The sequence below is a fragment of the Budorcas taxicolor genome, chromosome 2 (assembly GCF_023091745.1).
Source record: "Budorcas taxicolor isolate Tak-1 chromosome 2, Takin1.1, whole genome shotgun sequence".
In the NCBI taxonomy this organism is placed as follows: domain Eukaryota; kingdom Metazoa; phylum Chordata; class Mammalia; order Artiodactyla; family Bovidae; genus Budorcas; species Budorcas taxicolor.
Window position 1 is genome coordinate 34,391,021 of NC_068911.1, and position 12,876 is coordinate 34,403,896.

The 12,876-nt window shown below is 48.0% G+C and overlaps 1 protein-coding gene across 1 annotated transcript in view; it reads left to right on the forward strand.

The window, feature by feature from the left end:
* The window catches only part of GRIN2A (glutamate ionotropic receptor NMDA type subunit 2A), a 436,390-nt gene extending 425,291 nt beyond the window's left edge, over nucleotides 1-11,099 (forward strand). The window contains exons 11-12 of the mRNA XM_052664054.1: nucleotides 3,286-3,524; nucleotides 9,300-11,099. Of these exons, the coding sequence (XP_052520014.1) occupies nucleotides 3,286-3,524; nucleotides 9,300-11,099 (2,039 nt within the window). The remainder of the gene's footprint in view (nucleotides 1-3,285; nucleotides 3,525-9,299) is intronic.
* The last annotated feature ends 1,777 nt before the right edge of the window (nucleotides 11,100-12,876 follow it).

Here is a 12,876-nt window from a genome sequence, read left to right on the forward strand (position 1 = left end):
TTGCTGATGGGAATGCGAAATGGTACAGTCATTTTGAAAGACTGTTTGGCAGATTCCAAGAAGGCTAGATATAGTCTTACAATATAGTCACTGATAATGCCCTTAGGTATTTACCGAAATGAATTGAAAACTTATATCCTCATGGAAACTTAAACATGAATGTTTGTGTTTCTTTCATAAATGTCCAGACTTGGAAACAACCAAGATATCCTTCAGCGGATGCATGCATGCTCAGTTGCTTCAGTCGTGCCTGACTCTTTGCAATCCCATGCACTGTAGCCCACCAGGCTCCTCTGTTCATGAGATTTTCCAGGCAAGAATACTAGAGTGGGTTGCCATTCCCTTCTCCAGGGGACCTTCCTCACCCAGGGATTGAACCGGCATCTCCTGGGTCTCCCGCATTGCAGGTGGATTCTTTAACCACTGAGCCAGCTGGGAAGCCCCATATCCTTCAGTAGTTGAATGCATAAACAAACTATATGTCCATGCAGTAGAATACGGCTTAGAGATAAAAAGAAGAGGTCTATAAACCCAGGGAAAGATATGGAGGAACTTTCGATGCATCTTGTTAAGAGAAAGAAGCATGTCTGAAAAGGTTGTAGTGTATGGTTCCAACTATACGATGTTCTGGAAAAGGCAAAACTATAGAAAGAGAAGATCAGTGGTTGCCAAGGGGTGGAATGAGGGGTGACAGAGGATGAACAGCTGGATCACAGAGGATGTTTAAGGCAGTGAAACTGTTCTGTATGATACTGTCTTGGTGGATACATGATGTTAAGCGTTGGCAAAACCCAGAGAATTGTACAGCACAAAGATTGAACCCTTATATAAACTACGTGAAGTGAAGTGAAGTGAAAGTCACCCGGTAGTGTCCGACTCTTTGTGACCCCATGGGATAGTCCATGGAGTTCTCCAGGCCAGAATACTGGAGCGGGTAGCCATTCCCTTCTCCTGGGGATCGTCCCAACCCAAGGATCAAACCCAGGTCTCCCACATTGCAGGCGGATTCTTTACCAGCTGAGCTACCGGGGGAGCCCAGGAATAGTGAAGTGGGTAGCCGTTCCCTTCTCCTGGGGATCGTCCCAACCCAGGAATTGAACCAGGTCTCTTGAATTGCAGGCAGATTCTTTACCAGCTGCTGAGCTACCAGGGTGGTCAATATAAACTATGGGCTGTAGTTCATGATAATGCATTTAGCTCATAAGTTACAAAAGTATATTACATCAATGCCAGATGTTAATAGGGGAAACCAAGAGGAATGGGAAGAGAGGCTCTATGGGGATTCCACTTTCTGCTCAGTTTTTCTCTGAATTTAAAATTAAAAATAAAGTCTGGTAATTTTTTAAAAGATGGGGAAAGTTAATAGTCAAAGCAATGATGGGTGAAATTCTTCCCAAATTAAAGTTATGAGTCATCAGATTGAAGAATCACAGAATCACAGAGTCCAGAGCAGAACAAATGAAACATATCCACACCTGGATTCCACACAAAGAATTAAATTCTCAAAAGCGATTAGAGAGGAAATATAGATTGCACAGAAAGTAATGATAAATACATGATGAGCTGACCTCTCAACAATTACAATCTAGGTCAGAAGGACACTTTATAACATCTCCAAAAGGTCTAAGAAAAATAAGTGGCACCTTCGGCCTCTATGTTCAGGCAAGTGTTTCAGGAGTGAGAAGAAACAGAAAGCAATATACACGCATTTCATAAAACTTAAAGAGAGCGGTGTAAAGGCAATAATTATGATTAATCTCTTCAAAGAAAATCAGACATTTTGAGCATTTCTTTTTCTCTGCAAGTGTTGTTTTTTTTTGGAAGTATAGTTGATTTACAATGTTATATTAAAATGCACAAATAGCGATTCAATGTTTTTATAGATTATACTCCACTTAAAGTTATTACAAAATAATGGCTACATTCCCCTGTGCTGTACAATATATCCTTGTTGTGGACCTATTTTATACATAGTCATGTGTATTTCTTAATCCTATACTTCTATCTTTTATATCTTAGAGATCACATGTATATACAATATTAGTCGTACACTTCACTTAACATTCTAGGCATCTTTTTTGATTTTCACTGTTTTTGAAGGATAACTTTTAAAGGCCTGAATCATAGTCTAAGCACCATGGTTTAGTGAATTGCTAGACAGTTAGTATAATTACTAGACATTTAGGCCAGAGAATTTCCTCCTAAATGGCAACTGGATAAAATACACATAAAAGAGAGACAAAATAATGCTTTTTTTTCCCCCATTGAAACCCCCACCTGCTTCTTTAGTTGCCTGCCTGGGGAAGTATTTAGTTTGCAAGGGGCCATTTAGAAGCGATTGAGTTGTTTCTTTGCAAGGAACATGCTGTGCCCTAAGTGCATTGCTTGAGGTGACTTTTTGGAATAATCTTTGATGCTCTAAACAAAGAAATGACTAGTGTATACTTCCTGTACAAACGTGTACCAAGCTCTGTGCTGGGTGCTTCCTGGACAACAACCCTTGCAGGCTACTATTTAGGAGTACTTACCATGCGCCAGGCACTACATTTAAGAATTTTGCATATGTGAGCTCCTTTGATCTTCTCTAGAACCGGAGGGAGTATGCGCTATTATTCTACCCATTTCACGGACAGGATCACTGTGGCTCTGAGGTAACACAGCTAGTCAGTGATGGAGTCATAACAAGAATGTGAGTCTTCCCACTGCCGCCTACTGTCAGCTTATCCCATGTCCTGCTCTAGGCTTGGGTGGATGCGGGGGGTGGGGATACAGAAAAGCTGGGTGCTGTGTGCTTAGTCACTCAGTCGTGTCTGACTCTTTGCAACCCCATGGACTGTAGCCCACCAGTCTCCTCCGTACATGGGATTCTCCAGGCAAGAATACTGGAGTGGGTTGCCATGCCCTCCTCCAGGGGGTCTTCCCAATCCAAGGATTGAACCCAGGTTTCCTGCATTACAGGTGGATTCTCTACTGTCTGAGCCACCAGGGAAGCCCAAAGCAGGGTGGGAAGAACGTGATAATAATGACCAAAAAGAGAGAGAGAGATTCAGGGACTACGCCAAATTCTCTCTAGACAGGATCTCAGTGCCTCCTCCTGCAACCATGTTACGTAGGTGTTGCCATCATTATCTTCAGCTGACCAGGGAGGGAACGCAGAGCTCAGTCCCCCCCCACCCTTGAGGTTGTGCAGCTGTAAGTCACACCTGTCTGCCCCAAGCGCAGGGGTGTCTGCCCCGAGGTGCGTGCCCTGCTCCTCACTGCCTGTGGCTCTTGTCTTCCGTCCAGGGGAGATGGAGGAGCTGGAGACGCTGTGGCTCACGGGGATCTGCCACAACGAGAAGAATGAGGTGATGAGCAGCCAGCTGGACATCGACAACATGGCAGGCGTGTTCTACATGCTGGCAGCCGCCATGGCGCTCAGCCTCATCACCTTCATCTGGGAGCATCTCTTCTACTGGAAGCTGCGCTTCTGCTTCACGGGCGTCTGCTCTGACCGGCCGGGCCTGCTCTTCTCCATCAGCAGGGTCAGTATCCCTGACGGCTTCTTCTCTCTGCAGCAGGCAGGTCCAGAAAAGCACAGGGGCTCCCAGAGTGCTTTGGGACCCCTGGGCAGGGGGTGGGGGTCTGCACACCCTCCCCTCACTCACCAACCCTTCTTGGATGTGTGGAAAGGGCACTGGATTCTGTGTTCATGAGCCAGACGACCGTACAAGCCAGAAATGGAAGGTGAATGAATGAGGCAGGCCGGGCCTGAGAAAAATAGCACAAATGGAATGAAAAATAGCAGCTGAGCCTGGGTGTCAAGGAGAGAGAGCAATGGAGACTGTGGTAAAATATGACAATGTGTCAAACCCAAAGGAGAAGATCATTCTCTGCTCTTGCTGAGGATGGTCTTAGTGGAAGGCAAGGCCAATTTTCAGTTTTGATAGGAGAAAATGGCCATCTGATTATACATGAAAACTTTCAATTTTTATTTAAAATTTTTTGGTTGTGCTGTGAGCCAGGCAGGCTCTTTTCCCCAACCAGGGATCAAACCCGCACCCCCTGCAACAGAAGGGAGGAATCTTTACCACTGGACGGCCAGGGATGTCCCTCAGTCTGTAAATGCTAGTAACTAATTCCATTGAAAACTAGAGAAAACACCAAAACACATGGGCTAAGCACAGCCAGTCTGCGGCCTCCCTGACGAGCACCCGGATATGCTCTAGGACGTTATTAAAATTCCTGTGCAGCATGTTACAACGTTTGCATGCCTTCAAAGAGATCACATGTGACCAAACAGAATCACGACACAACACCATCTGTGTACACAGCTAACAAGCCACAGGAACATGTGTGATGCAACAGAGCCTGAAATGAAATAGGCTTGAAGGACCACAAGAAAACACACACACTTCAAACAGAAAACAAAATACATGTTCAGCCTGACATAAACAGCAGCACAGAGTATGCACGCCATAGTCAGTGCACTCACATGAAAGCCGCAGAAGTCTCCTTTCGTGCTGCACACCATGGCACGTGCGTGTGGCCATACACAGGTGCACATGGTGAGATGCATTCATCACAATGACAGTCGTGGAAAGTGCTTCTATCTGGGGGACCCATTTATTTCCCGGGCACCAGGGAAGGACTTTATACTCTTCATCTCATTTAACCTACAAACCACTTCTATGAGGTCGGTACTGATGTGGTCCTAGAGTTGGGGAAACTCACAGTTATAAGGTTAGAGGAAAAACCCAACACCACTCAGCCTTGCTGGAGCCAGGATCTGACTCTAGGTGGTGTAGTAACAGCCTGAGCCCACAATCTTACCCAAGCAACAGACATCAAATACAAGCAAACTAAGAGATTTGATGCAAATCATACTACACACATACATATGCACACAACTGAACGACGTTTACCTGTTCAACACAAGCTAGTCGCTTACTTGCCTCAGATAAAAGCATGTACATATATCGTTTACTGATCTTCCAGCACAGGATAGGGGCTTCCCTGGTGGCTCAGATGGTAAAGAACCTGCCTGCCATGTAGGAGACCCAGGTTCAATTCTTGGGTCAGGAAGATCCCCGGGAGAAGGAAATGGCAATCCACTCCAGTATTCTCGCCTGGAGAATGCCATGGACAGAGGAGCCTGGTAGGTTACGTTCCATGGTGTCGTAGAGTTAGACGCAACTGACACAAACTTTCACTTTACATACATACATGTTGCTCACTGATCTTCCAACGCGGTAGAATATTATCTATCTATCTGATAATCAATGTCATCTATCTATCCATCCATCCGCCCATCTATCCATCCATTCATTCATTTATCCATCCATCTATTTATCTGTCTATTTCTCCCATTTACTCGCCTTGGAATTTGTTTTACTCTGAAAGAACTGGACAAATTAAGATTTGAAACATGGTGAAAAATGTGTAGTTAGAAGCATCTAGTTTTAGATGCTAATGCTTATTGGGGAAACAAAATAATCATTTAAAGAGGAACTTATGTGTTCTTGGGGTTTGGTGGTTTTAAGAGATCCAGAAGGCACACACAGGCTTAGTCAGGAGGATTTATTTTCTCCGTTCAGCGGCAACTAAACTTGAGCTCCATGCAAATACATATTTCCTAATTAGCTTGATGGCATCTAAACACACAGATTGTTTAAAAATGACAATGTGCATGCATGTAGCTAGGTATTAAGCCAACTTTAAGCTAATTCTCTCTGCCAATTACTGAAGGCTTTCCATATCTAAATGATTCTGGGATTGCCATGAGCGAATGCACACAATTGCCTTTACTTGTAAATCTTGCTTGTTTTTGAAAGAGCGCTCCTTCTGTCTGAGATACCATTAAGGAAGCCAAGTGAGGACTGTTATTCTGAGAAATGAACTAAACCCCTCACTCCTCCTGTTCCAAGCCTCTTGAGGGACAGGCACGAAGGGGGAACTCAGTGCAGCGTTGCTGTGTTGTGTCCTTGACAAGCCAGGACCTGAACTTCCATCTCCTCCTCCCTTGTGGAGAGGGGACCCCATGTCCCACGGGACACAAACCTGAGATGCCTGCCCTTTTGCAATGGCCAAGGGCAGAGGCCAGAACTCAGAGGGTCATTTATTTTACATTAGAACCAAGCTTCTCCCATAGCAGTGACTTTTGTCCATTATGACTTACAAAAAAGACATCCTCTCTTCTGTGGGATGCCTTTAACTTTTGTTTCCTCTCCAAGACACTGTCCCTTTCATTATATTAAAAAAAAAAAAAAATTCACTGTCATCAGGAAAGAGAACCACTTTGGTTGTCTCCTGAGATGTGAGGAATGGGAAACATAGCAAAGCCAGAGACAAAGGAGGTGGAAACCATGGCATCCTTCCAGAGAGCTCAGAGGAGAGCCTGAGGCAGCTTCTGGCTGACCTGCAGTGGGGACGACAGAGTAGAGGTGATAAAGAGTCTTAGCCGGGGCTTCCCAGGTGGCTCAGTGGTAAAGAATCCATCTGCCGATGCAGGAGGTGCAGGAGATGTAGGTTTGATCCCTGAGTCGGGAAGATGCTCTGGAGGAGGAAATGGCAACCCACTGTAGCATTCTTGCCTGAAGAATTCCATGGACTGAGGAGCCTCATGTGGCTACAGTTCATGGGGTCGCAAAAGAATCGGGCACAACTTAGCAAATAACAACAGTCATCTTGGGCCCTTCCAGCTGCTCTAACAAATTACCACATGCTCAGTGCTTCATCAACAATAAAAACATGACAGTCACAGTTCTGGAAGCTGGAAATCCAAGATCAGTGTGTCAGCATGGTGGGGTGAGGGCCCTCTTCCATGTTGCAGATGTCCCCTTGTGCTGAAGGAATGAAGGGGCTCTGTGAGTCTCTTTTATAAGAAGTGCTCCTGCCAAAGGCCCCACCTTGGACCTCATGACCTAAGCACCCACCTACTATTAATACATCACCTTTGGGAGCTGGGATCTCAATGCATGAATTGGAAGGCTAGGGGGACACAAATAAGCAGAGGATACCAGAAACTTTAGGCATCAGGCCTGGGTGCCAAGGAACCAAGGAGGACAGTTGTGCTCAGGCCCCACTGAGAATGTTCTGAGTGGTCAGGGTCCTCTGGGAGTTGGAGGATGGACAGAGCCAGTTGTCTGGAACAGCATGTTGAGCCTCCAGTGCTCCGTTCATCTGAACCCATCGTGGGCCGAGAGGGCATATCACTTACACAAGCCATAAAAGGTAGCTGGAGTATGTGAATACTAGAGAGGAGGAAAGGGAGACCTCTGCAGGGAAGAAAGAAACCCCAGCCCAGGGATCTGCCTTCCAGGGTCGGGTTTGGGCAGCATATGGAATCAGAAAGCCACGATGACTTTCCAGAGCTAATGTGCAGTAGTAAAGGGTAGCACCCATTTCCTACGGCTCTGATCATAGGGCCACTGTGTGAGAGGACAGAGGGGTGACAAGCAGGAGGAGCACAATGGGGAGCAGCTCACTCACTTGCATTCACAGAGCCCCATCCACGTGAGGTGCTCTGCTTGCATTGTCAGATCTTGCCCTGATATCCACCTTAAAGAGTATGATTCCCATTTTACAGATGTGGGACTTGAGGCTCAAAAAGATGTAGTGACTTAGCCAAGGTCCCAGAGCTAATAACAGATGATGCTGGGGCTCGTTTCCAGTGGGCTTCTGGCCTCTGACTCTTCCCACCCTTCTGTAATACACACTCCCACCTCCCCATCAGCCCATCTGGAGGATGGATCAACTCAGTTGGAGAACCCCCACCAACCCAACCTGGGGTACAGGCCCCCATTATGATGACTCCTTCCTGAGGCTTTGCCAGGCAGATCTGCACCTGAGGACTGCCTTAGCTGTGTCCAGTGAGCCCCAGGGGAAACCAGGGATGAGAAAAAGCAGTCAGCTGCCATCCTCCTGACTCTTGAAACATAGCTCAGCTCCCCAGCCACTTCTGAGAGCCTCTTGCAAATACGGAGACAACGAGCTCATCTCGACAGGCGGGAGCACACCACTCTGATGGGGGAGGTTGGAGGCGAGTTCTCAAAATCTCTAAAAGGAAGACAGAAGCTCATTAAAATAAAATTGCAAAGTTAGAAAAACATGTAAAAGCTAATGTTCTCACAGTGCTAACAACAGGAAGAAAAGGCTCTGATCTTGGCTGATTCAGACATGTAGGAGACACACTGATTTTCACCCAATATAGCAGAGTCCCTCTAGGTTAGCTTATGAGACTATTACATCACCGAATTGGTCAGGGAAAGCTTAAGTTAGCATACAAGATTCAAAAGCCCTGCTCTATGTGAAATACACGTTTGTACTTTTGACATCCTGCAGCCTCAGAAACAAAAAGGAGACGCTGCCTCCTGGCAGGGAAAGAGACCACTCAGGGCCTAGAGAAGGAGACTAGAGGAAAGGCTGCAGGAAGGTGAGAAGGGCCGTCACCTCGTCTTGGGCAGTCTTCATCCTGCAGCCTGGGGTGGAGAGGTCAGAGGAAGAGATGCTCAAACACACAGCTGTAGGCCTTGCTGTTTACTCTTCCTTGACGCAGTGGAGACTGTCTCTAGAAAACAAGAAAGATGCAGGAGGGCAAACAGTGGTGGCTGTCACAGTTACACGAGCATCCCTACCGTGGGGATCAGTGGGGCCTCTGTCATCCGAGTCCACACTTCTCACACATCCTTCCCACGAGTTTACCCCAGAGTCGGCAGCAGCTTCCGCATCCCTTTCACAACCCCCTTCTTGGGCCAGACCCCTGTCAGTCTCGGGAGAACCAGGTCAAACCCTAAAGCCTGGACCTGATTGTTCCGTTTAGGTTGTTGGTGTTCAGTTGCTAAGTCACGTCTGACTCTTTGTGACCCCATGGATTCTAGCCCCCCAGACTCTTCTGTCCATGGGATTTCTCAGTCAAGAACACTGGAGTGGGTTGCCATTTCCTACTCCAGGGGATCTTCCCAACCCAGGAATCAAACCTACATGTCCTGCATTGCAGGCAGATTCTTACTACTGCACCACCTGGGAAGCCCAGTTGTATGAGAATTAGAGGATATTTTTTCCTCAAATTCCATGTATGACTATTGGCAAAAGTGTCAGATAATCTTGATAATCTAAGTAAATCATAATCAAACGAGAGAGACAAGGGAAGTCTGATGCTCTGTCACTGGTCTCATACACTTAAGAACATTATCAGGATTCAGATTGCATTTCACTGTTTCTCCAGGGCACCTATGTCTCTCCTTTGCAGACAGAGTTCAGGTGTGACACGGTTTCGTGTCCCCAATGCTGCTAACGGTGTTTTCCATTCCTCCCCACAGGGTATCTACAGCTGCATCCACGGAGTGCACATTGAAGAAAAGAAAAAGTCTCCAGACTTCAACCTGACTGGATCCCAGAGCAACATGTTAAAATTCCTTCGGTCCGCCAAAAACATCTCCAACTTGTCTAACATGAACTCCTCAAGGATGGATTCCCCCAAGAGAGCTGCGGACTTCATCCAGCGAGGCTCCCTCATCATGGACATGGTTTCAGATAAGGGCAACCTGGTCTACTCAGACAACCGGTCCTTCCAGGGGAAAGACAGCATCTTCGGGGACAACATGAACGAACTCCAGACCTTCGTGGCCAACAGGCACAAGGATAACCTCAACAACTATGTGTTCCAGGGCCAGCATCCTCTGACTCTCAATGAGTCCAACCCCAACACAGTGGAGGTGGCCGTCAGCACGGAGTCCAAAGGGAATTCCCGGCCCCGGCAGCTTTGGAAGAAATCAATGGAGTCGCTCCGCCAAGACTCCCTGACCCAGAACCCCATCTCCCAGAGGGATGAGGGGCCCGTGGAGAACCGGACCCACTCCCTGAAGAGCCCTCGGTACCTTCCTGAAGAGGTGGCCCACTCGGACGTCTCTGAAACATCGAGCCGGGCCGCGTGCCACCGGGAGCCAGACAACAATAAGAACCACAAGGCCAAGGACAACTTCAAGAGGACCATGGCCTCCAAGTACCCCAAGGACTGCAGCGAGGCAGAGCGCTCCTACCTGAAAACCAAAGCGAGCTCTCCCAGGGACAAGATCTACACCATTGATGGCGAGAAGGAGCCCAGTTTCCACCTCGACCCGCCCTCGTTCGCGGAAAGCATGGCCCTCCCCGAGAACGTGGACTTCTCCGACACCTACCAGGAGCGCGGCGAGAGCTTCCGCAAGGGGGATTCCACGCTGCCCCTCAACCGGAACGCCCTGCATGATGAGGACGTGCTCCCCAACAATGAGCCGTACAAACTCTACTCCAAGCACTTCAGCCTGAAAGACAAGAGCTCCCCGCACAGCGAGGGCAGCGACCGGTACCGCCAGAACTCCACGCACTGCAGGAGCTGCCTGTCCAACCTGCCCACCTACGCGGGCCACTTCACCGTGCGCTCCCCCTTCAAGTGCGACGCCTGCCTACGGATGGGGAACCTCTACGACATCGACGAGGACCAGATGCTTCAGGAGACGGGGAACCCCGCCGCCCAGGAGGAGGTCTACCAGCAGGACTGGGCCCCGAACAGCGCCCTCCAACTCCAAAAGAACAAGCTGAGGATCAGCCGGCAGCACTCCTACGATAACATCCTCGACAAACCCAGGGAGGTGGACCCTAGCAGGCCCTCCCGGAGCATCAGCCTCAAGGACCGTGAACGGCTCCTGGAGGGAAACCTGTACGGGAGTCTCTTTAGCGTCCCCTCCAGCAAACTCGCGGGGAACAAGGGTTCCCTTTTCCCCCAGGGCCTGGAGGTCGGCAAGCGGAGCAAGTCCCTCTTGCCGGACCACACCTCCGAGAACCCTTTCCTCCACTCCTACGGGGATGACCAACGCTTAGTGATCGGCAGGTGCCCCTCGGACCCTTACAAACACTCGCTGCCGTCTCAGGCTGCGAACGACGGCTATCTCCGCTCGTCCTTGAGGTCGACGGCGTCATACTGTTCCAGGGACAGTAGAGGCCATAGCGACGTGTATATTTCAGAGCATGTTATGCCTTATGCTGCAAATAAGAATAATATGTACTCTGCCCCCAGGGTTTTAAACTCCTGCAGCAATAGACGTGTGTACAAGAAAATGCCTAGTATCGAATCTGATGTTTAAAACCTTCCATTAATGTTTATATCTATAGGGAAACATACCTAATGGCCAATGTCTGGATGGGTAAATGGTGGATGCCCCAATAGTGCCCTGACCAGAGGAAGAGGATTTAGGAAGGTATTTTTCAGTTGGTTCTTTTGCACATGGCTCCAAGCCGTAGTCTTCCACTCAAGGAACCTTGTGAGGTGTGTGCCGAGCACACCAGAGCCCAGATAGGTGAGTTCTTAACCAAAAACCAATCCACACCAGGGCAAGTCTCCTGGACATGCCCTCCAGGTATGTCGCAATAACGACGCATCGGATGCCAGTGGTCATGTGACGATTTCCTATATTCCAAATTCCATTAAGACCAGCCCACCCTGTAATTTCCTCATCAGAAATGCCTCACGGTTCCTCTGATACAGAATAAGCAATATGGTATGCATGTAAACCTGTCACAAAATAAAACAAGAGTGCATCTGCAGTGTAGTGAGACAGAGTGTGCCAGAGACTAGGAAGTTCGGCTTTTTAAGGGGTTCGGCTTCAGTGCTCTGCCTCCCATGATGGCCCCGGCCCAACCCCAGAACTCCAGGCTCCTCCAAAGTATAGCAAACCCGCGTGTTCATGGTTCACTTTACTAGCTTCCTTGTAGTCCATTTCCAAGACACATGGAGTAAAAGGCCCAGGAGGACCCTCAGGCAGAGAGCAACGAGTCTCTTTGGATGTCCATTTGTGTATTTCACAGACACTCTCTCACCCTTGGCTTCGGTGGTCTTGCTCAGAGCTGCACAGACTCACACACATGTGTCTTCGGTACCGTAAGTGTGGATCTTCCATCTATGATGCAGCGGCCCTTGTAGTTGATCCCGAAGACTCCTGTGTACGTAAGTTTGCATTTCCCCCTCCTCTGGTGATGACTCAGGGTTGTATAGTATCTGTTACTCTCCTCCTCCCTCCAGGAACCTTCACTCATTCAGTCCCCCGAATGGCATTTAATTGTGCGTTGCTGTTCCCAGCATGGTGAATGTGGGGGCACGTGCCAGCGGCCACATGTGTGCCGTGATCTCTAAGAAGTAAAATGCCATCTGTCTTGCTAAAGGCCAGTGTGGCTGTAGGGCGATCTTCCTTAACCTGTTCTGAAATTCGGCAGGACATGCGTCCCCGCTCCAGCCTCCTTAAATCAACAGCCTTCAAAACAGGAGAGACACTCATGTATCTACCCTGAGCATCCTCCCAATTGTGGCATCTTTAGTGGGACGAGTGATTCCTCTCTTCTGAAATAGTTGCTCTGTTGAAAGCCAACTGCCTCACCAGCACCAACAGAACTCGCAAAATTCCTCGAGGCATTTGTCATTTCCGAGTCACTTCCGTCATTCCCTTCTCACTCGCCTCAAACCTCTGCAAAAATGATAGGAAATGATACTCATTTTTGTCCACTGTGGGGCGAGGCTGGGGAATCTTGACACACGAGAAGCTCTCAGCACAGCACCCTGTACATTCAGTATTGCCCCTGCAAATAACAAGCAAGTAGTTATATTACGACACTTCACCAAAACAGAATTTTCTAGTTTAAAAATTAAACACTATTAAACACGATAAAAACTACAAACAACATTCATTACATATTTTATACAGTTCGAATCTAGTAATTAGCGTGTTTTAAATACATGAATATGCCTAAGATGTTTGGGCTAAGTAGCCACCTGACTTGCATAGTCCCTGGATCTGTGTTGGTGTCCTGTTACAGAAGCCCTAGGCTAATGCAAACTAGCTGGACCATTCCCCAGCTTCCTCCTGCATT